Below are 25,577 nucleotides of genomic sequence, written 5' to 3' on the forward strand. Positions count from 1 at the left end.
TATTCAGAGTCTTCACATCTCCTCCCTAAGTCAATAGAGCTAAAAACTTAGAAGCATTGTAGTCTTACGCTACCCACTCAGAGTAGTTCTTACTCAAATAGTCAGCCTTGATGATATATCATCCTACTTGATTCTCAAGTCATGAGGAATTAAAACTATATTTTCAAATACTTTACTTCTGTTCTTTCCTTACAATCAGTTTAGTCCAGGTGCTTTATTAGCTCATCTGAATTTTGTTGGCAGCCTCTGGCTAGACTCTCTGCCTTAGTATATTACTACTCTAAGTCCATCCTACATACTGCTGCCAAAATGAAACATCTGTGAATTGACTATGTCAGTCACCTGTTTAAGTCCTCTCCTAAGCTCCTCATCTTCTAGAATAAGGCCCAAGCTGCTCTGAATATCCTATAAAGACAATTTCTGGGATGTAGCTCCTCCAGCCTCATCACATACCACTTCTTTGAATTTATATGACCGTAACAAAAAATTGCTTGTAATTCCTCCATAAGTACCAAGTGATTGGGATCTAAACAATTTGTGCATGACACTATATTTCGTGAAATGACCACTATCCCCTTCCATTCTTTATTCTATCTGCTGATCATGTTTCAAGTGTCAAGTCAAAGGTCATCTCCTCTGAGAAGACTTCTTTGATTCCACTACCACCATGAAGGATGAGCTAAGCAAAGCTCTTACAAGAAAACTATGGCATTCATTGCATACTTTATCACAATCACCAAACTACTGTATTGGTCAGTCTACATATTATTCCATTTTAGGTTGTGAGAGCTGTATCATGTCTTCTTCTATAAATCCATCAATTAACACAGTTCTTGGTGCATAAGGTTCATTCTGTAAATGTTGCTGTCCCAAGCATATAAAATATACCTTTATTTTCTCTACATAGAAAACCATATACATAAATATAAGCTTACAATTAAATAAAACCAACAGAGAGAACAAAAACTATGAATAAGATACAAAAACAATGAAATCACTGAGTGGTGAGAGAGAGAGAACAGGGGAGGAAATAAGAGAAAATTTCTATTTAATTGCGAAAGAGTTAAAAATAATTAGCAAAATAGACTTTTAAAAATTCAACCAATTAATGTATTTTGTTAGGTTCATAACATAATAATGTTGGGTATATTTATTGTGAGGTAAAGGTGGTGGGGAGTTGCTCTGTTATACTGTAATCAGCCTTATTCTTTTTTTTTTAAATCAGCTTTATTCTTGAAAGTAATTTTAGCATTTTTCACCAGGAAAAGTGAGGATAATTCCTGAAGAACTCTAGATTACACTTGCATTATACTCTATATTAACAGGTTTATAATTATAGTAATTACTTCAAGTATAGTGACCTACATAGGTAATATTGTCCAGATTATATCCTTTTGTTAAAATTAGCTTCCCAGAGTTTCTGCTACACTGAATTAGAGCCGCATCCATCTATGCCCAATTAGATAACATTAAATATCTTGATTTATATTATTTTCCTCTTGGTTTATTTAATCATAATCTAATATAACCATATATTATTAATGCAATTTGCTACAGAAATAAGCTTTAATATAAATTGAGATAAAGTTAAAATATTTCTCAATAACAAATTTTACATGTTTTGTTTTTTCAAATCTATCAGTTTTTAGGACTCTAGTGATAATTCTTCTGCTTAACAAGCTTGATAAAACAGTTAATATTCTATGAGCTCTTTTTTTAGTACAGACTCTTTCACAATACTTTAAAACTTTTGTCATTATATTTATTTCTCTGTTGAAATGTCTAAATATATGTTAATGGATGTTAAAAATTTAACTCCCTGACTTTAACTTCTCCATTAATACAATGTGGTTCAGCCTCCAAAGTTCTTCAAACAGGTCAGAGGTTTCTGTAATTCACTGAATGTGTACAGTTCAAAAGTCAAAAAAGAAAAAAAAAAAAGAAGGAAAAAATCCTTCCCTATCTGTAAAAACAAACGCTTGAAACAAGCCAGTTAGTCTGCTGGGCATGAAACACCTTTAAAACAATGTCATAGCATTTATAAGAGTGAGAACTTGGGACCTGGCTGGTTCAGTTGGTGGGGCATGCTACTCGTGATCTTAGATTTATGAGTTTGAGCCCCACATTGGATGTGGAGATTACTTATAAACAAAATCTTGAGGAAAAAAAAAAGATGGGGCTCCTGAGTGGCTCAGTCATTAAGGGTTCAACACTTGGTTTGGCTCAGGTCATGATCTCAGGATCATCAGATTGATCATCAGATTGAGCCTGGTGCTGGGGCTCTGTGCTCAGTACAGAGTCTGTTTGAGATTCTCTGCCTCTCCCTCTGCCCCTCCCCACACTTGCTTGCATGTGCACACATGCATTGTGTGCACACTCAAATAAATAAAATCTTAAAAAAATAACTTAAAAGTTATAATCCTACTATGATCTACCTTACTTTATGGTCCTAATCTAATTCTAAAAATAAAAAAATATATATCAAGCAATGCCATTTTTCTACTGCAACTTATTTCATTATTAGATAAACACAACAAAAGACTACCATATAAAATTTAAATTTTTCTCAAGCAATGATGAATTTGGCAATAAAGTATCCTCTAAGATCCTCAATATCCTCTTTGACTTCTACATTATACATTACTAAAAAGTGTTCCTCTTTTATCTTAACAATGTTTGGCAGAAAATATTACTTAGGATAACAATAGCTCCTACTGGATTATTCTGCTGCCTTGCAATTACTTAAGGCAATCTGCTGTCACCTGTCACAGTTAAGAGATTCCAACAATATGTGAGGCGGCGAATGTTTACATTAGGATATCTATCTCTTGTACAAATGTTTGAAAGTATGTTGGGTGAAGAGATAAATAGCTGCTTTTCTTATCTAACTTTTATTAATACCCAATTACTTCAAAGACCAACATTGGCCTGAGCCATTAATTATTGATGGCTTGGCGTTGTCTTTTATAGCTCCCCCATATAGGACTTCTGTGCAGTTGTGATAAATGGGAACATGCCTCAAGGGTAGCCTGAAAAGATAATGTTACTCTTGTCAAGTCCCTTTTGGTGGGTACCATCATCCTGCAAAATTCTAAGAAACAGAAGAAATCTGACTTCATGTACATCATCTACAGATGTTCATCCTGCAATATTCTAAGAAACAGAAGAAATCTGACTTCACGTACATCATCTACAGATGTTCACACACCTTCTCTCTGTTCCCTCCTTTTTGAAACTTCCTCTTCTACCCTACCAATCCAGGCTAGCAGAGTCAGCTCAGATGTGCAATTAATCCTCAATTAGGCAGTACAAGAGTTCTTCCTAATATTCTATTATGGTGAAAAAAAATAATAACTGAAGCTGACATCATTCAGATGACAGGACACGGTTTAATGTACTGTTCCCTTTTTGACACATTGTCTCCCTTGGGATAGGTCCTATCTTTGTGGCCATCATTCTTATTAGGTTTTATAGAGTTTCTTGTGACTGATTAGTGGGAAAGTCATTGAGGTGTCTATTCCCTCACCCTGTATGGGCCTCAAGTCCAAAGACAATGATTGGATTCAAAGTTAAAACTCACATTGCAATACACTTCCCTGTCCGTTTGCCTTGCCCTGTCCATTGCCTGCTCCCATGAGAAGTCTCCAACTGGCATTATCTCTGTAGAGGCCTTTGGAGGCTCACATGAGGCACACACATCCTTCCTAGCCTACCACCTTGGATTCCATATCTCCCCTGTATGCCTCTCCAAATTTCTTTAAAATCCTTTTGATCCAGCTTTTGAAGCTCTTGAAGCTCTTGTCCTTCTGCTGTGCATTAACTAACTCTAGATTTTCTCTATGAGATCATACACCAAAACACTAAATATTCATTCCACCTCTCACAATGAGTTCATCCAGGCCTCATTAGCCCACCTTGTGTAGTACCCTTGATCCACAGATTGGGAACTACTGTAAACACTAATCAGCTTGATAAAGATTGCCATGTGCCCCCTCCTAAATGCCAGACTCCTTTTTCATCAAAGCATTCTACTACAAATACAAATTGATAAATATTTTTGAAACCTCCTCACTGATGATACAGAATTAGCAAAACCTAGTCACTCTCCTTTAAAAAAAAAAAAGTAGCTATTTGGAGAGACACCAGTAAACAAGAAATTTCCAAGTATGATGGAGTTGAGAAAAAGGTTCTGTGAAAATATGGCTGGAGGGCACTTAGCCCAAACCACCAAGATCGGAACACTTAAAAATGCTCCCAAGGACCACAAGGCAGAATCAATTTGGAAGAACAGGATTTTTTTTTTCCCCATGGAATTTGGAGTGTTAAAGGAAGAACCAATGTTTAAGAAATGAGAGACAATTCTTATGTGGCATTTTGAGGTAGAATGACATCATAACAGTTTCCTCTATGTTCTTTTCTGCTTTAGGGCAAGAGAGAGTTAAAATGTGGTCGCAACTAATTGTGCAGGTCTTACATTATCATATCGAGACAGATCTTCAAATAAGTTATTATTTTTTTCCTTAGTTGATGTGTGTGGGTATGTTTGGGGTTTGAAATTTTTCACTTTCCTAAAATGACTTGCAGCAGCTGGTGCTCTAAGTGGTGTAGGCTACTCTTCCTAGGTGGTCCAGCTGACCACCTGGGACTTCTCAGTTTCTACATTCTCATATCCTCTGAAAATAAAGAAAGATAGAGGTATAAAGCAGTATTTCAAGCAGATGAGGCAGTATGGAGGAGGGGGAAGTACAAGAAAGGAAATTCCCATCAAGTCAGGTTAAATAGGGATCTCCTGAGAGAGCCTTCCCACCTTCTCCCTTAGTTAAATAACTTTCACTTGATCCAAGAGGTAAATAAAGGGGAAATTTATCATAAAGAAGGACATATACCATACACAAAAGTATCTACACTTGGCACTTGGAATCCATTTTAAAAAGTTAAACCACTGAGAGCAGAGTAGTTTTTCATGCACTTTTAGTGTCTAAGGAGGGACACGAACAATTTAAAGAGAATTCCATTGCCTTCCTGAAAACCCCAATGTTATTTTTTCCCCAGATCGTTTTCTTCTCATGTGAAAAATCAGACTTTGTGTGAAACCTCTAGAACATATCAAGCTCAGCTTCGTTGCTTCTTCCAGCATGAAATGTGACAACATAAAATATTTCACAGTGACAGAATTCATTAAAGTAATTATATCTCAGAATCAAAGTACCTTTATAGCCATAATAGTCAACTTCTGTGCACAGTGTTGTCCCTTCCTTTATGATATATACCTTCTCAGAAGTCTGGATATATGTTTTACATTATGGCACCAAATTACTCTACATGGTCATAATTTCCCTAAAGTTAAGAGTTTATTTAGACCATGCCATATTTTCAACCAAGCAGTACATTAAATTTACTCCCAAATAAATATACTTAATGAGTAACTTAGATAAAGGTGAATGTTTTATATATATTTCTATTTTACAATGAAAATATGAACCCTCATACTTTAAGAACCATCGCATTTGAAGGGCTGTTCTCTATCAATTATAATTTGCCTTCAAAATTCTAAAGGGACATATATTCACAGATTACAGCCAAGTACAGCACTGACACCGTAGCATTACTTTTATCCTTACAATATTTTCATCATTTAAGCACCCTTAAATTCTCCACATGCTCATATAGTGAACATTTATATCCAAATATAGGTTTGTTGTTTGGGCTGTTCTTTGGTAGTCCATGGTGGATGTAAGATGACTGCAAATTCTTTACACATCTCTAATGGAGACAAGGAGTTGATTTTCCCTTTTGTATTTGGGTTGGCCCTGTGTCTTGCTTTCACCAATAAAATAAAATGTGGCAGAAGAGAAGCTCTGTAACATCTATAGTTAATCCTTAAAATATCTGCAATCTCTACATTCACTGCTTGGAAAGTTCCCTTTTGAAAGACAACTACCTGGTAAGAAGTCCTAAGACTTGTACTGTGAAATAGTTCAAATTATCTGTGTGGAGAGAGAAAGGCCATGTAAAGCAGCACCAAGGTACCATGTATGAATGAAGTCTTCACTGCCTGTCAGTTTAACCTGGCTACTAGCTGAATTCAGGTGAGTTTATGACAACACATGGAACAGGAGAGCCGCCACCAAACCCTGCCTGAATTTCTGACCAACATAATCATGAAAAAGTGAAACAGTAGTTGTTTGAAGCCACCAAGTGATGGAGTAATAGGTTAGGAAGCAATAGATAATCAAAACAGAATTATGCCTGAGATACTCTCTGAACACCAACAGGTTAGCACAATAATTCACCAGACTTTTCTCTGCAACTTCTTAAAAACAATGAAAGCTGTTCATTTGAAGAATTTTTGCAGCAAAACTGTTTGTCTGAAAATTGTTTCTCAAGGTCTAGGATAAAAGAAACAGATGTGCCTTCTGAGTTCTTAGCATAAAGCAGTTTCACATTAGAAAGTGGCTTTTAAATTTTCGGTATTCACAAATCAAAATAAAGGTGAGGTGTTTTTGTTAAAGGATGCACATTTTCAGGAGGAAGAGAGTGATTTTTTATTCACTTCTTTATTTCCTCTTATCTCTTTATGGCAGGAAGGAAGGGAGGGAGGGAGGGAGGGAGGGAGAGATATATCTGACAATCTGGGGAAATAGAGGGTTTGCTGTGCCACCAACATACTAACATCCACAGGCCAAAGGAACCCTGACTTCCTGACAAACTGCCCTGTTTCATCAAACTTGAGTTATCTAACCTAGGGTTCCAGGTTAATTTGGAAAAGTAATAGGCCTAAACTAAGAGATGTTGGATTAAAATGCAAAGGAGGGCTAATTCCTCATGATAAAAATCAAATAGTACCATTTCTTGATCTTTATGTATGAATATGTGATTAGTAATATATTAAGGTTTAAATCATATTCATTCAGCCTTTACAACATGAAATCAGGAATCTCTCTGGTCTTGTTTCACACGATACTTTTTTTTTTTTTTTTGGTCTGGGTCATTTAAAGAGACTTAAAAAAAAAAAAAAGAAATTATAAAAGCCTTGCTTAGTTCCTATCAAGGTACCTCCCCTAAATTGTGCCCATATTCTTCTAATATCTCAGGCAGGACACCAAGGATGCCTGTTCAGAACTCTAAGAACCACCTCCAGTTCAGTATTTTGACTTTCCAGAGCTATTAGAAAAGAAGTTCTTTTTCTTAGTGTTTAAAGATTAGCAGCTACAAAGTATGTTCTAGCAGAATGCAGCAGGTGTATTGTAAAAAATTGATTTTCCTTTAAAGTTTTTCAGAAAAAAAGGTATTTGGTTTTAAATAGCTCTGTAATTTTTACAGAATCTTAAAATAAATTAGGAAAATAAACCTTGTTTTTCCTATTGTTAAGAATAGTCTAACTAAAAATTCTTCCTTTGAAAGTAGCTGAAGTCTTAGAAGGGCTGGTCATCCTTAAAGGACTAATAAAACATTTGATAACTACCATTTTTCTTCCTGGTGTGTTTGTTAATAATTTTCAGTACTACTTGGTGGAAATGAGGGGAATATTTTGACCAAATCAATTTTCTGAGTTTGAAATGGTTCTCAGCTTCTTCATTACATGAGGTGGTAAGGACATAAAAATTCATGCATTTCTAATTTATTGAAGTAATTTTTCTTTGAAAATAAAGAAGGACTCTGCAAAGGCCAAAGCCTTTCATCTCTTCCTCAACTACTGTTATTTTCCTTCCTCTTCACTAGGAGAATAAATAATTGTAACTGAAAGCAATATACAGCCTTTCCAGGCCCAATAATAGATGTAAATGTGTGTACTATGCTCCTTAAAGAGGTGCTTCCCATTTCCCAAATTAGATGAATTCCAAAGGATATAAGAAAATGCAAGCATGTTAATGTACTCATGATCACTTATTAAAAGTCTCTAGATCCCTTAATAAAATTAAAAGAAACCATATTTTCACAATGCTGAATCCTTTCCCTTGGCAGACATTTGGCTTCATGGGACCATTCATTCATCTACTCTAAGACAAAATCTTCCTTATTTTTACAGAAGACACAGGGCATTTTTAAAATTCTCTATTAAGGGGATCCCTGGGTGGCGCAGCGGTTTGGCGCCTGCCTTTGGCCAGGGGCGCGATCCTGGAGACCCGGGATCGAATCCCACGTTGGGCTCCCGGTGCATGGAGCCTGCTTCTCCCTCTGCCTGTGTCTCTGCCTCTCTCTCTCTGTGACTATCATAAATAAAAAAAATAAATAAATAAATAAAAATTAAAAAAATAAAAAAATAAAATTCTCTATTAAAATTTCTAAATACTGTCTCATTTCCTTAACATGAATAAAACACAAAATATAGACCTGTCTTTAGAAACATGGGAAATACTCATCAATTATATACAAATTTTTAGACTGCAAAGGCTGTCACTTATTCTTGAGTCTAATGTTTAGGACAGGAAGGAAGCTAAACTCTTTTCAAGATGTTAAAAGAATCTCATATAGAGATCAATGTTCTATAAAGGTTTTATACACACACACACACACACACACACATATGGCGCAGATAGATAGATGGCAGTGAAGTGAATGCCAACAAATTGAATAATTTTTTGCTAAATTGAATAGTTTTATTACAATTTTACAAATGAGGAGATGAGATTCAGAGAAGATAAGAGATTCCCATGGTAGAACAGCTAATAAATGGAGAAAACATCTTTTTGGTCACAATCATACATACCATAATAACTATCAATTGCTTTCCTTTATTAAAGTTAAATGATTAGATATTTACATGATACTGAATGATTTAAATTATGTTAAGTAATCTGTTTGTGTGGCTGATCTAAAATCATAGTTGATTCTCTTCCATAGGTAATAGTAATACTCAGACTGACAGTTAATGTAATAATCCTCATCAGAAGTCTGGGCTAATACTGTTTCTTATTTTAAATATGAGGAAACTGAGGGATAGAGAGAAAAAGTAATTTGACTAGAGTCGCATGATGTCTAAAGTGGCAAAACTAGGGTTTGAACCTAACTATCTGCCTGTAGAGTCTATGCTCTTGTTTGTCCTGCAAGACAATTTCCTCGGTATTTAGGGAGTATCTATTGTGTGTCAGACAATGTGTTAAGAGCATGATTCTTGTTTACTGTATGTTCACGGCAAATGCAGTTTACTTTGAACATTTTAACTATGCATAATTTCCTGTTTATCCACAGTATTTTAAAAACAGAAAAAAAACCCACTTGCATGTGTGCACAATGTGTATAAACTCCACAATTTAGAGAAGCTTAAAATTATCTGCCTTATTACTTCCCAATAACCTTGAACAACAAATTGGCCTCATTTTAATGAGTGAAAAGGTGATTTCTTCAGCCTTGGTTATTCAGTAACCTAAGTATAAGATCTAAGCCTTATTTTTTTAGAGTTGTTTAGTTCATTTTGTTTAGTTAAATGACCAATGTTAACCAAGTCTACTTCTTTATTTCCTGATTTTAAATAAAGCAGTTGTCTTCATTAATTTCTAAATAACATAGTCACATGGTTCAAAACCAGATATAACACAAATATATGCTGTGGAATGTTTCTCTCCTAGAGTTGTTCCTCTGCAACTCAATTTCTCATTGTACCATTATCTTAATAGATCACTGCTACTATTATTTTCATTTTTCCTTTGAAGAGAAATGTTCACATATACAAGCTAATCCAACATTTTCTCCATCTTTTTTAATACACATTTATTTTAAAGTATATGACATTATTATGTTGTTTATTTTTTTTATAAAAATCTGGAGATTATCAAAATAGAGCCTCTGTTTGCTTCATTCATCAGTAAATCTTCTTCCTTTATTCATGATTAATAGTTCTGTGTCTCATAAATTGATAACTAGTCTTGGTGCATGCATTTGCTTGGTCACTTGTGTGCCCACAGAAGACAAGGATCGTGATCTCTTCACATTGCCTAAAACAGATACTCACTAAACAACTCAAAAATTATCTAGTGGAGCACATGAGCATGTGTGCCTAAGGGGCAAACAGCCAAGGTTCAAAACCTTGTTCTGCCAGTTAGACATCATGCAACCCTATTCAAATTACTTTCTCTATGCCTCAGTTTCCTCATCTTTAAAGTAAGAAGACAATACTAACTTGCACAGAGTTCTGATGATGATTTATTAACTATAGTCTATTACTGCTATTATCTATGGGAGTGAATCAAATTATGATTTATTGATCAGCCACAAACAACAAATAATTTAATATAATTTAAATCATTTAGTATCATATAAACATCAAATAAATCATTTAACTTCAGTAAAGGAAAGCAATTGATAATTAATATGATATGATTCTCAGCTTCTCTTTTCCAAAGCCAGAATGAAAGTTGTACCTGTTACATAGAGTTTATGGTGATGATTCAATGAGATATAGGCACCTAAGCTTTGCATATAGGAATACTATGGATTTGAAATTTCAGGTTTCAATTATAGTAAAAATGACAATTTTTTATCACCAAAACTATTTTCCTTTTATATTTCCAAAGCTATACTTTATAATTTTGCTATAAGCCACCACAGGCTTACCTTCCATGACAGGTGCCAGCCTAGGTAAAGCCATAAATTAAAATTCAACCAAGAATCTTTGCTGTCAAGAAATAAAGCCTTACTTAAGAGTATGGTCCACAGAAAAAAATCATCATGTTATAAATGCAGATTCTTGGACCTCATTCCAGATTCTTTGGTTTAGAATCTGCTATATCATATTTATCTTCAAAGGACTTCAATGCATGCTAAAGTTTGAAAAACAAAGATCTACAAATAATACAGTAGCTATTTGTCACATATGGCTTTTTAAATTTAAATTAATTAAAACTAAATGAAATTGGAAATGAGTTCCGCAGTGACACTAGCCATAATTTAAGGATTTATTAACTACATGTGGCTGATGAGTACCACACCAGAGAGCACATATATAGATCATTTTTATCATTCCAGAATGTACTATTGGACAATGCCTATAAATAAAAGGTTTCTGTAGGCAATAAAAGATATATCAGGAAAATAAGCTTTAATAGTTCGATAAGATTGTTTCAACCCCAGATTCACAAATCCCTTTGCACACAGTACATAAATATTCATTCAAACATTTTTTCTTTCAAACTCAGATTAGAAAATAGAGGGGAAAAAAAAAAGAAAGAAAGAAAATAGAGGGCCAATTAGGGAAGTGGCTTGCTTCATGTGCAAGCCATGATTCTCTCTTGAGATTTCCAGACCCATTTCTATGTTTCTTTATTTCCCTTCATATTCATAAGGCCTTCATTTTGTATGGCCCCTAACCGTCAATTCTCAAGACAGGCCATACTAAGCCATCACACAGAGACAAATACATTCAAGTAATACATACATTGTTACTACTCCTTGGTTACCATCAAAGGAACAAAGAAAATCATGGGAGAATCCCAAATATGCAGATGGATGAGAAGAAGCTATTTCTTGACTGGCAATAAAGAAAATGAGTGTCAACAGAAGGAAAACTTACACGTCTTAAATCCGACTGTGTGGATAGGTATGGTATCTCCTCCTAAGGGCAGCCATCTTCTAGAGACAATCACCACCACACAACTTCATCTGAACCTTATTTTGCTGAATCTTCAAGGATGGCTTTTCACCACCTTGTGGGCAATTATTCTACTTAATCTTTTCCTGCAAACAGCTATTTGAAATTACCAAGTTGTTCCCTTCCATCCCTCAAAAACACCTGGACCAATTTGTTGGCATGAACTTGAGAGACAGTATTGGCTGACTGGCTGCATTCCAGGACCTCACTGCAGGTGAATTAGATTTGACACCTGAAGCTCCACAGGGCCTGTAGAAAGCTTTGATAAAATTGCCTAAGAAGTTGGCTGTGATATCAAGTGTAGACCCAGATGGCACCATTTTTGTGAGTTAGGGGATAAGAAAATTTTTGAGAACTTGGAAATAAAACTTAAGTATGACTGCATGTTCATCTTTTCGATGGCAGGCTGAATCATGGTCTAATTGGTGCACACAAGCATTACACAATTTTAGGAAAATACACCTTTCTTACACTATTTACTTTTGTCATAAATCTACAACATAAACATTAATTGTAGAAGTTACAAAATATTTGTCTGTTATAGATAACCACAAAAGTTATGATTTAAATGCTGTCAGATATTAACCAGTTGTGCATCTTATTTTGCAAACTATTGTGCCATTCCTTTCCTGAATGAATATATAAATCACCCTCCTTGAAATGCTCTTTGGGCTACTTTTACCATCTTCACCATTCCTTTATTAATAAGTTAAATCCTTGACATTTGTTCTCTGTAAATTTTGATAGGAACCAGGATTTTTTATTTGTGAACATATACTTTGAAAGGATCAGTGCTGTGTTCTTCAGACCTTCACATGTGATCTGCACCACACCTTCCTATTCTCTGCCACTTCATCTAAGAAAAGAGAAACAACAGAAAACGTAGGCCTCCTCCAACCATTACACATGTGACATTCTGCTCCTTGATACTTCCAGATACAATCTATATAACAGATCTAATTTTATTAAACCTATTTCCTGGAAAAAAAACTAAGGAAAAAACCCCACAAATTTAAGACCAACTGGAAACTTCCCATTTTAATTATCATCTACTTTTTCTTCATCTGATGTCAATACATTCAACCAAAAATGATTTTTATGATCCTAATGATTGAGTGAGTCTCCTAGCAATTCCTAACTTAGGAGGGAAAAGCTCTGATTTCTGATCTACCAAATTCATCACTGGTATGACCTTGAACAAGTCTGCCTTTATCATTCCCACCATCTTATCAGTAAATGAGGTGACTGAATCATCACGGTTAGTTCTAGGATCCTTTAAAAAGAACTGTATCTCTTAAAAAGACAAAAATAAAGGAAAATTAGATTGCATTATTTCAAACTCTCATTCAGAAGTAGGAACACACAGCACATATAACTAATAATCACCATCAACGGACTTGATGCTGGCAATTTGTTCGTTCCCACACTCGAGTCATTTAATATGTGCTTGCCTACAGGATATCCATAAGAATGAATATTTTCTCTTTAAAAAAATGGCTTTAAACAGAAAATGGTACTGTACAGCAGTTCCACATTATGATAACTGCTTAATTTTTTATCCCCTGTATAGTATAACCTCTTCATACTTTGTGACCTCTCTGAAACACCTTTTCTTGTTACAGAGTGATGCATTTTAGACTTTATATAACAATTATGGGCTTGCTATGTTGCATAGCTCCATACCAGCAATTTTATATCATGATGCTTTTGTCCTGGTTTCTCCTTAACTGAAACTGCCTTATGTGACCAATAAGCAATATCAAGCTGACATTTCTGAGCCCAAGTAGCTAATCCTAAATTGTATTTACCTATTTTCAAATATTTGCACCATCTGTGATTCTATATTAGTTTTCTTTTTTTTTTTTTTTTTGACTCACTGTTACAGCCCAAGGACTACAGCTTTGAGTAGAAATGAAGCAGCACTTCAAATGTAGAATGTATTATAAGCATGAGAAGAGAACTTAGGCATGGAATGGGGAAAGAAAAAAAAATTCAGGAAAAGCAAATATATATTCAGTTCACCACCTTCAAAATGCAAACTTTGTTGGTTTTCCTGTACTTATAAGTAATATAAAAATGGATGCCATATATTTTCTTAATTAATCCCTAATCCATGTTTGCTTTGGAGCCAAGATACTTCCATATAATCTCCATATCAGTAAAAACAGGAATTTAATAATAAATTTACTCTGTATTTTGGTTAAAGTAATGGAGAAATGAGCTTTAAAGCTGGTATTCCCAAATGTTGGGAATGTTCCCAAATGTTTCAACATCCAGTGAAACTTGGTTTTGCATCACTTTGCCTCTGTCTGGTGTAGTAGCCCAATACATATTAATAACAAAAAAGTAAATAAATAGACACGAACTTTTTTTCAGCACCTCCTGGATAATAAATCTATCTCACTACTAATCATCAGAACAATCCTGCAATATAAGCATCATCCCATTTCCAAGTGAAATATTAAATTCAGAGAGAGACAGAGTAACTTACTCAAAGTAGTAAACAGAATTTAATCTGAGGTTAAATGTAGAAAAAGTCCTAGTTCTTCCCACTATAAAAAATTGTGTCCTTGAACATTCTTATTTATTTTGCAAATAAAAGTCTCTCGGGGGCAGCCCCGGTGGTGCAGCGGTTTAGCGCCGCCTGCGGCCCAGGGCGTGATCCTTGGGACCCTGGATTGAGTCCCGCGTCGGGCTCTCTGCATGGAGCCTGCTTCTCCCTCTGCCTGTGTCTCTGCCTCTCTCTCTCTCTCTCTCTCTCTCTCTCTCTCTGCATCTCTATGAATAAATTTAAAAAAAAGTCTCTCGGAGAGGATGTGGAGAAAGAGGAACCCTCTTGCACTGTTGGTGGGAATGTGAACTGGTGCAGCCACTCTGGAAAACTGTGTGGAGGGTCCTCAAAGAGTTAAAAATAGACCTGCCCTACGACCCAGCAATTGCACTGCTGGGGATTTACCCCAAAGATACAGATGCAGTGAAACGCCGGGACACCTGCACCCCGATGTTTCTAGCAGCAATGTCCACAGTAGCCAAACTGTGGAAGGAGCCTCGGTGTCCATCGACAGATGAATGGATGAAGAAGCTGTGGTCTATGTATACGATGGAATATTCCTCAGCCATTAGAAACGACAAATACCCACCGTTTGCTTCAACGTGGATGGAACTGGAGGGTATTATGCTGAGTGAAATAAGTCAATCTGAAAAGGACAAACATTATATGGTCTCAATCATTTGGGGAATATATAAAACAGTGAAAGGGAATAAAGGAGAAAGGAGAGAAAATGAGTGGGAAATATCAGAGAGGGAGACAGAACATGAGTCTCCTAACTCTGGGAAACAAACAAGGAGTAGTGGAAAGGGAGGTGGGTGGGGGGAATGGGGGACTGGGTGACGGGCACTGAGGGGGGCACTTGACGGGATGAGCACTGGGTGATATACTATATGTTGAAAATTGAACTCCAGTTAAAAAAATAATTTAAAAAGAAGTCTCTCGGGTCTTGTATTGAAACTTGGTACTTTGACAAAATTATCAGAGGGTCTAAAATTGCCTTACAAGAAATCCAGTGAATCAGAAGCCTGTTATTTCTATTCTCAAGGAAGTTCCGTAATTCGCCGACATGCTTTCCAGAGTTCCTAAGTATACCCCTCCTTTCTGAAGGAGGGAGTCAACCAGTCACTAGTCTGCTCACTATTAAATTGTAATTTCAAATGCTGAGGGAGAGATCAATGGGAGGTCATTCATGCTGAGAGGAAGAGATTTAAGAATGCCAGGATGTGCATGTATAATGGAAGGTGCTAACATGTCCTTAGAACAGTGGATCTCAGTTTACTTCCAAAATGGCTTTATGGTACTGAGGTGACTTCTTGTCATGGCAAGTTGGAGAAAATGCTTATATGGTTCTCTAAAGCTTTGTGGCAAGATATTAAAAGTCTAAGGACCACTGGCCTAGGAGAAACCAAGGAGAAACCAAGAAATGTCAAGTGAGTTCTGCCTAAAGATTCAAAGGTTTTAAGGACTTTTTTTTTTTTTTTTAAGTTACTCCTCTGTCAAGTGCTAACAAGGTAGATGTGTCACTAAGGCACCAACAAAAGTGCTATATCAACAGCTGAATCTAGCAGCAGGACATGCAGCAAATGGCCATAAGTGAAGAGGCCCAGAATCAAGTACTGCCTCTTGATTCTAACCTACTGTGTGACCTGAGACAAGATACTTCATCTCTCCATTGGATATCTCCTGATTTGAAAACAAAGACATTAGATTCAGCAATCAGAATACTTTCTCAAAATGCTACCATCATTTATTACTTTATGGCCATTTCAAGGAAGAATTTGGAAAGGCAAGGCCACTGTGGACATCAAAGTAGTTTAGACATCAGAGTATCAATCTTGGCCAGAGATCAATCTCAGAAATGGAGAGAGGTGGAAGGAAATGGATTTGGATTTGGATATGGCACAGGTGGAAATACAGACAAAGGATTCAAAATCACCATCCTGTAACATAAGAGGCACTGATTCTGTAAGCAGACATTTTTAAGGAATGGCAGATGCAGAAGAAACTGCTTATAATGCACTGTGGCACAACTGTTAGGTAAATCTCATTTTAGAACAATAATAAGCAACCTCCATAAATGTGAACAGGGGTGGATCTCTTCCATTATCAACTCGAGGTTCAGTTCACACCCACCTATCACTGCCAATAGGACTGTCAAAAAGTGAAATACACATAATTCCTAGGATCAGAGGAAATGGATAATTCTAATCCCTTCATGGTACTTAGAAAAGAAACAAACAAATGTATATTCTTTTCCCATAAAAAATAGTGGAGTAGATAGGATAAACTCAGACACTAGGAAATACAAATTATATACTAATCTATCCAAACAAATTACCTATTTCTATATTTTTAGAAATTTATGAATTTTATATTTTTATTCTTGAAAAGACCTATTTCTGACCTCTACTCAGAAGGTATCTTGACTCGTAATCTTTGATTTGGTGTGCAGAAGAATCAGTGTGCAAGTTTGTAAGACATTGATTTAAAAGGTCACTTTATTAAAACAATAACAACAACTTTCTGACACTTTTTTCAAAACATGTGAAATGAAAAAAACAAAAAACAAAAAACAAACCAGCCATGTCTTGCAATCATTAACTCATAATAAAACCCTTCCTGGAGATGAGATGTGATTAATGGAAGCAAGGGTATCAAGAGTTTTCACTTGATTCCTCCTGCCAAAAGTAAATCCAAGTAACAATAACAGGAAAAGCCTACTTCTAACCCTGTAGAAGCATTATTAATGCAATCTCAAGTGGTCTCACTGGTCCATTACTTGAAAATAAATCGCAGGAGAGCCTGCCATTCAAGTTCTCAATTATAAAATTCAGGTTTGTCATTGTTTTCAGAGCAGAGGCTTTCAGATGGTATAAAAAATTGAATCTTCATTCAGATCTCAAAAAGGGGGTGGGAATAAAGATAATAAAAATACCTTTTTTCCCTCACTTTTCTTCATTTGCTACTTTGTAACCTGATACACAGGCTTTCGCATTGACCTGAGAAAATCAGTAAGTATGATAAATTGCAATAATAAGAAAGTCAGGTGATATTCAACTTGGCTGAAGAATATACAGTTTGCCTTGGCTTTCTCAGATGCACAATCAGTTTTGACTATTCACTCAACTAACATTACTTAAATTTTAACCCAACCTATTATCAGCTCCTGTATGCAACGAATTTATAAGTCCATCATTTCTCGAAACCAAACTTCCAGAAAGAGAATATTAAACCATGAACACTTTGAAGAAGATCCTAAGGCTTTCAGGAAAACAGGTTATCATCTAAAAATAGCAAAAATTAGTCAGATTGTTATGAATTGATTTCTACCTAATGCTCTTTAATAATCTAACTCTAAAATACCCCATATATTTAGATGATAAGTGTTTATATGTATATACATGTGGTGTGTTTGTTATGTATACACACCCACACATACATATATTCACCATTTTCATTAATGTAAAATTGTCTTAGCAAAACATGAAATAATCTTCTCAGATAATCTAGAATCATAGTAGCAACAAGAATAAAAATGCTAAGTTCTATCTTCGGCCAGAGGTTATGCAAGTCCATTCCCACAGACTGTCTCTAATCCTTGTTATCATTCTCACCATCCTCTTCCTTTCAAGATGAGGAAATGGTTTTAGAGAGATTAAATAGTCTGCCCTGCATTGCATAGGGAATGGTAGAAGAAAGTTTTAATATGAAATCTGTTTTGACTTTGTTCTCAATCCTACATCACATTGCCTCTCCCCCACTTATAATTAAATCTGAATATCATTTGTCAATTCCAAAATTATTGTAGAATATACTATTCTGGTTAATGGAATTAGCATATCATCTGAAAATTAAGTTAAAAAGTATTAATATTTCAGTCACTTTCAAATAAACTATAGCATGCCAACCTTGAAAAGAAAAAGGAAATCATTTTTTATTATATGGAAGACATTACAAGGGGTACTGTACTGTTAACATCAATTATTGAATGGATTAGTTCAAAGTAAAATATTTTATCAGTTTTGGATAAAAGCAAATTTTCTGTATGTATCCTGGCAGTGAGTGTTACATCTACCATTATATAAGGGTATGTCTGAAACCCTGAGGAATCAGTACAATGTAACAAAAATGAATCCATAAGAGAAGAGCTTTTTCTTCAGTCTCCATCCTCCCCACTAAACCTACTTCCCACATTATCATCCTGGAAGTAACAATCATTCCTTTTAGTTAATACATAATAAATGAAAAGAATGTCTACCAGGAGACGGTGTACAGTTTAAAAATGTTGGAGGACAGGGACTGTCTAGTTAGGAGAATGTAAACAAAGACTGCGTGTTGTCAAAAAGCTTGTAGATCAGGTCAGTACAAACTTTAAAACATACACTAGGACATACACCAGGGCAGAAACACTTCTAAATTTACAGGAGGACATGTGTTAATTAAGATATTTATAGTCCATTATTTATTTGCCCTTTTTGGGGGGACCTTTTACAGGCCTTCAGATGGGACAAGCTCCAATTTTCCTTGCTGATGCATGTCCCAGGTTATGTCCTCATTAGTCGCCCCTCCTCATCCATGAGAGATATATTCTAAGATCCCCAGTGGATGCCTGAAACCTCTGATACTGCTGAACCCTATATATATAACACTATGTTTTTCCCTATATACACATAGCTATGATAAAGTTCAATTTATAAATTAGGTACAGTCTGATTAACAATAGCTAATAAAATAGGACTATTATAATATACCATAATGAAAGTTATATGAATGTGCTCTCTCATCATCCTCTGATGATGATGATGATGATGATGATGATGGCAATGTGAGAAGATAAAATGCCTATGTGAGGAAATGAAGTGAGGTGAATGATGCAAGCATTGGGGCAGAATGTGAGGCTACTACTGACCTTCTGACACTATCTCTGACAGAGAATCGTCTGTTTCTGGGATCTCAGCTGACCTGGGGACCTGAAATTGTGGAAAGTGAACAACGAATGGGAATGGGGCTAAGGGTGGGGCTATTGTATCATGTTTCCGTAAAATATGAACTTGATTGGAACACAGGTAAAGCCACTCAACGAGTATGGAAATATATGGAATATATATATGGAAATATATAGTTTTATAATTGGAACACCAAATATGAAATATTATCTTAAATATTAAAGAGGATTTCAAATATCTCCTTTCTCCATGCTCATTACCTTAGGAAGCATATTACACTGAAAACAGAGTGCAGCATATTCTGCAGCTAATTCACCTGTTAGTGAGAATTAGCCAAAGTTTACTTCCAGTTTGGGTCCTTAGAGAGTAGGATGGTAAAGAAGTGAGTTTTGCCTGAATGGAAGTAGAGATGTAATAGAGTATGTTTCTGCCAAATCAGCCCTGATGTTCAAACCACATAATACATATTATTAATATAATATGTATGTGCATGTGCAACCTCATATGTAATCCTAACATGGGTACTGAACAGTGCAATGTTTTGTAAAATGTTAAAATAACATACCAGTTATAGGTAACTCGATGATCCTCTAAGCCTCCCCCCCCCCACCTTTTTCTAGGTTCCTGTTCATGAGATAGGCTTTATTCAAAAGTCTTCACATATTATTTCACTTAATAATTACAATAAATATGTAAAGGATCACCTCCATTCACAAAAGAAATATAGAAAATAAGCTCGCCTGCCCAAGGAAGCAGAGATGACTAGTGGAGCTGGGATATAAACTTGAATCTGTGGTTTCCAGTGCATAACCCAATGCATAGACAATAGTAACATTATGTAATTGTAAGTGATTCAATGAACCAAAATTTTTAAATAGCATTATTTTTACTCAGGCTGAGAGAAGTTTGTTTTCAGTGTTTTAGTTCTAATATAATGCACTTTATAAGAAAATGCAGCATTAATATTTAATAATACAATTTTCTTTAACCTCTTTTTATATAGTTTAATTTTTCTTAAATGTGCAATTTGCTCAGTCCCTGAAATAAACAAAAAGATTAGAAGCTTACAAGCAAGGGATGTTTTGTGGAATGTTCTAAACTCCCTAGATAAAATGGCATATATACATGTAATAAGATATACCATGCATATGTAATAAGAAATTAAGCGATAGTAGAAAGTGTATAATATCTCCTAAGTCATAAAGACTTCTACACAATACCTTTACCCAATCCAATTCCAGTATATGTGCCCGAAGTGAGCACCCTTTACCCAATGTAAATTATCTTTTGTAAACCAAATCAAAAGAAGTCTCCGATCAATTAGATATATTTATGTCATGTTGAGTAAAGAGTAATAAATGGCCTATTAAGTATTTTTTCAGCATGATTTCTAAGAGCTACTTTTGAGGTTCTGTGTTAAAAACAATAGTTTATAGACTAAATTATAACATCTTTTATATTTGTCAGGGAAAGATGGAAAAATAACTTTTGAAAAAATTTTCATCAAGAATATAGTTGAAAATTTTAATCAAGTTTGCCTTACCAAACTTGAAATAAAAAGACTGAATCCTAATTTCTGTATGATAACATTTGGATTAATATTACCTATAAGTGAGAAGTACAAGAGATATTTTACAAGAGGCATTTTGCATGTTACATATTTAATTGCAGTTTTGACCACGAATTATTTCATCAAGAGGCTGTTGCATACTGAACCATAAGAGACTGGTTTTCCACCAGAATATGTTTGTTAGAGAAAAATGCATAACTAATGATGTCTTTGCTACCAAATTGTTGCTTATAAAAATATATTGTTTAGTCATACTTCAGAAAGTAGGGTTGTGGGGTTTTTTTGTTTGTTTGCTTAGCTTTTCATTTTGTTTGGAATTTTGTTTTTGTTGTTGTTATTGTTTGTTTTAACTTGTTTTGGTTTGGTTTTTTTGGAGCTGAGAGGACCACCAAACATTTTAGGAAATATTTTTACCCATTGGATTCAGCAGAAGGGTGCCACCTGGTGGTAATGTGGATAAACCAGATTTAACTATAAAAACGTACCTCATTTAAAAAACCTTGAAAGTCCCATCATTACTAAGATTTTTTTTTAAGTTCCTGTGTACTTATCAGGACCTACCTGGTTCTTTTTATATTATTTCCATCAATGGAAGAGATATTAAGTTAATTTTTCAATTTTAAGAGCTATTATTTACATTTCTAATCAAAGCTTTAAACAAATTCTTCATGTTATATTCAAAGTAAATCTGTACACACAAAATATTTGTAATTATTTTTAATTATGCTAATAATAATAATGTGTTGAACTGTAATTGTGTAGAAGTTAGAAGGTAGGGCTTTAGAATTAAATGACCATATTTTATCTTATGTACCACAGACTAGGGTTAAGTTCCATCTCCACCACATATGAAGACAAGTTTAAGTTAGTTTCTTTAATCCTCTATATTCTCATCTCTAAAATGGGAAGAACCACAGTACCTAACTCAAAAAGTTTCTTTGAGGACCAAGTAGAAAGATGCATTTAATAAATGTTACCTTATCAGTCCAGAGGACAGTACTCTGCACATGGCCAGCATTCAGGAGGTTACTTTTTAAGAATAGTAAGTTACAATTTGTCACACAAGATTTTAGATCCCTCGATGTAAAGTGGGATACTGATCATATTAAAAATAATTCTATCCACCCGTATCAAATCATTTACCTAGAGATTTTGTAAATGTGGAGCATTATGAGAACAACAAAAATAACTGTCATAAACATTTAATCAATGAAGTTTTAAAGGAAAGACTACTGAAATGATAACATTTCCAATGATTCAGATTATTAATAAAGGTACACAGTCCCTGCTATTTTTGTGGCTGCTTCTCCCTGGGGAAGAAGTGACTATTGTCGTGGCACCGTGTGCCTTAGGAGAGTCACAGATGAGATGAGACAGGGGGGTCAAGCCCACTAAAGGACCATAACAACAACCAAATTATATCATTCATAACCATTTCACCCAGAGGAAAGACCACAGTCTTCCACTGCTCTGTAAGTGGAAACAGGTGTGCTGATGACCTCGGGACAAGGCGTTTTGGAGATTTCATAAAAAAATATCTACCATGAAAAGCCAAAGACCTTTCTGGCAATATTTGAAAGCTTAAATCACTCAAAATCAATACACAGTGAGTGATTAGCTGGAGCATGCCCCCTATTTAACCATTAAGTAGGACTTCATAAAGCTATATTTTTATTTAAATTTGTGAATCAATTTTTTCTTTCAGAAATATAGAAATCAGACAATCACTCACATCTAGTTGGGGGTATTACAGCTAGTGCCACATGAGAGTTGTCGGACAATCGCAGCATCAGGCCACAATGTCTAACACGGTTAATAAAAACTTAGTACTCTTAGAGCAAGTAGTTCAAGCAATCACAGCAATCATCCACATTATCTGGTCATCATTTCACATGTCAGGCTTCAGACAAAGAATATGCTAGATGTAGATGTTTTCTGGGAGCGCCTGGAAAATCCTCAATGGGACTGCGCTCTGCTTTCCTTCCCCTAGCAAACCCATTCTCTTGCATTTTTAACCCAAGCATAATATGCGTGCCACTGACATTTCAAAATCCTGTAAATGTCCAAAAAGGCACTTAAAAAACTCAATTAAAACAAGAGTTCTGCAAATGGCCACTCCCTGAATATGTGAAGTGGCCATAAACAAAAAACACAAAAATGCACGCGAACCAAAAAGACGGCTTCAAGCTTGACTCTATCTCTCCAGATGAATTTTAAGTACCCGACTAGTCCTGACAAAAGGCTTCCCGGTGCACATGCAGCTTGTCCACTGTTTACATACACATTTTCAGTCCCTGCGTGCTCTGCTCTGCTTCTTCCTCCCCACCTCCACTGGCACTGGAGCAGTTTGCAGCACCTCAAGTAACCAGCTGGTGTCACAGGTTAGTGAGCAAAGATTTCATGGGGGGACTCTCACCTGACTAATCATTCCTATTGGAAGCATCATTCCAAGAGCAGTAGAGAGAGAGGCTCAGCGCCTTGTTAATGAAATTTAAGGGCTGTCAGCTTGAAAGAGGATCTTAAACCCATGCTCCTCTCCCCAGATTCCCTTTATAATCTGCTGACCAGTTGCCACCTTGTAGTTGGAGAGGGCAGGGGAAAAGGATGTAAGGGAAAAGGACAGACAATACAACACAGACGTGTCAATATCGTGACAGTTCTCAGGGCGGGGAGTAAAGCGGCCAGTTTAAGGAATCCACTGCTCTGCACAAACTGCAACGTTCACTCCAGTACTTGGGGGGGGGGGGGGGCTGTAAGGCACCGAGCAACCCTCGCCACCTGTGTGAACATATGTGCGGGAAATGAGGGGGAAAGGGAAGGGGAGACGACAGAGCCCCCAAGCCAGGAGGGATGGCCAAGCCTGGGATGTTAATAAGAGCAGCCCTGGCATCCCCCCTCCGCTCGCCGCCCCTCGGGCCATCCGCGCGGCTCCCCTGCCCTGCTCCTCGGGGCTGCACTACGCGAAGGGCCGAGCGACCGCCGGAGCCTCGCGGTGGCCCCTTTGCAGCAAGGAGCTGGCTCGGAGCGCGTCCGGCAGACCCGTGCGCTCGGGGCAAAGGGCCGCCCGCCGGTCCCCGGGCGCCCCCGTCGTCAGCCGCTGACCTGACGCTTGCCCTCTCGGCTCCGGGTCCCCGATGGATGTAAACGGGAGGACGCCTGGAGCGGGCTCAGCACCGCGCCCCTCCTCCCGCCCGGGCACCCCGGCGCTCCCGACCCTACAACTTTGGGAGAAAGCGACACCGAACTCCCGAGTCACCCCAATCCGGGCACGGAGACCAGAGGAAGGTCCACCCTACGGGCTCGGCTACAAACCCCGAAACGCCACATAAAGCGGGGGAGGGGGGTGGCCGGTGCGGAAGGAAGGGGCCAGAAATAGCCCTCGGGCCGCACAGGCACCTCGTCGCTGCAGACCAGCACCTCTGGCCCCGGTGCCCCGCCAGCTTCCCGCACTGACGCCCTCTGCTCCCCAGCTCCGCTCCCGGCCCGGCCCTCGGAGCCCGCAACACCGCCCGCCGCGGGCAGCCCCGGCCCCGTCCCGTCTCCCCCAGAGAGGGGCAGCAGGGGGGAAACTCCGGCGGCTGGAGGTCATTCGCCTAGTGGGCGGCTCTGGCGGCGCTCGCCCCTCTCCGACCCTGCGAGCGGGCGCCCCCGGGGCGCAGCGGAGCCCCCACCCCGCGGGGATCTGAGCCCCCCCGCCCCCCCCGGGGCTCCCGGGCCAGCCCGGCCTCTACCTCTCTGCCCCCTTCCCCGCGGCTCTGCGCCCCGCGCATCCTCTCGCCCGGCCCCAGAGCGCGCGCGGATGCTCTAACTTCCTGCCGAGTCCGCGGAGGAGCGGAGGGGAGCGGGGAGCCCCGAGCCCGAGCCCGAGCCGAGCCGAGCCGAGCCGGGGCGGGGGGGGAGCGCGCCCCGAGCCACCCCTCCGGGCCCGGCCCCTGCCGCTCTCACCTGGTCCGCCGGCGGCGCCTGGCTCGCCCTGGCCCCGGGGGTGGGCTGCGGCTCCTGCTTCATGGCTGTCATCGCCGGCGGCCCGCGTCGGCGCTCACTTCCTCGCGGGCACTTCAGACGCGTGGACCGTCACTTGGCGGCGAGGGCATTGGCACAGCAGCCGGCGCGCTCGGGGGGGCGCAGCGGCGGGGGAGGGGAGGGAGGGAGGGGAGGGGAGCGGCACCGGGCGGGCTCCGCGCGCCAGACCCCTCCTTCCGCTACCGCAGACCCTCCGCGGCCCCCGCCCCCGCCCCCGCCCCCGCCTCCCGGGCGTGCGGAGCCGCGGGGAGGGAGCGCGACCGAGCAAGTTAGCGGCGCCGCGAGAGGCACCTGACCGCGCTCCAGCCGCGTCTCCCGGCGCCCGCGGGGCCCGGCTCGCACATCCTACCGCAGTCCGCGCCCCCCGCGCCCCCCGCGCCCCGCGCCCCGCGCCCCCCGCCCCGGGGCTCCCCGCGCCGCGCTCAGCGCGCCCGCATCGCCCGAGCAGCCGCAGCGCGGGAGGGACCCTGCGCGCTCCGCACACGCTCGGCCGCCGCTGCCCCGCGCCGCGGGCCCCCCGCCCCCGCCCCCCGCGGCTCCTGCAAAACCCGGAGCAGCGGAGCGCGCCCGTGCGAAGCCCTCGGTGGCTGTGCCGCTGCCACCGGGCATGCTCCAGCGCCCGGGGAGGGCAGGGGGCTGGGGGCGCTGGGGCTGCCCGCACCTGTCGGGACCCAAGGGGCGGCCCCAGGGCACGGGCCGAGCCCCTGCGTCTCTCCATCTGTGCCAATGGACAGCGGTAGCCTGGAGTCTCCAGCCTGGACCCCCCCCCCCCCCCTCCGCTAGCTGCCAGTGGAATTCCCAAAGGTGGCTGGGTTGCCAACAATGAGAACGAGGGATGACATTCCACTACTCACCCCCCCCCCCCAGGATACATAGACAAGTCTTCACATTTTAAGTCCC

At 39.0% G+C, this 25,577-nt stretch overlaps 1 protein-coding gene across 1 annotated transcript in view; it reads right to left on the reverse strand.

Moving 5' to 3' along the window:
• The window catches only part of DPP10 (dipeptidyl peptidase like 10), a 601,399-nt gene extending 576,347 nt beyond the window's left edge, over positions 1-25,052 (reverse strand). Inside the window, exon 1 of the mRNA XM_041739998.1 lies at positions 24,600-25,052. Within this exon, the coding sequence (XP_041595932.1) occupies positions 24,600-24,671 (72 nt within the window). The 5' untranslated portion in view covers positions 24,672-25,052. The remainder of the gene's footprint in view (positions 1-24,599) is intronic.
• Between the last annotated feature and the right edge of the window lie 525 nt (positions 25,053-25,577).

Source organism: Vulpes lagopus, chromosome 24 (genome assembly GCF_018345385.1).
Source record: "Vulpes lagopus strain Blue_001 chromosome 24, ASM1834538v1, whole genome shotgun sequence".
In the NCBI taxonomy this organism is placed as follows: domain Eukaryota; kingdom Metazoa; phylum Chordata; class Mammalia; order Carnivora; family Canidae; genus Vulpes; species Vulpes lagopus.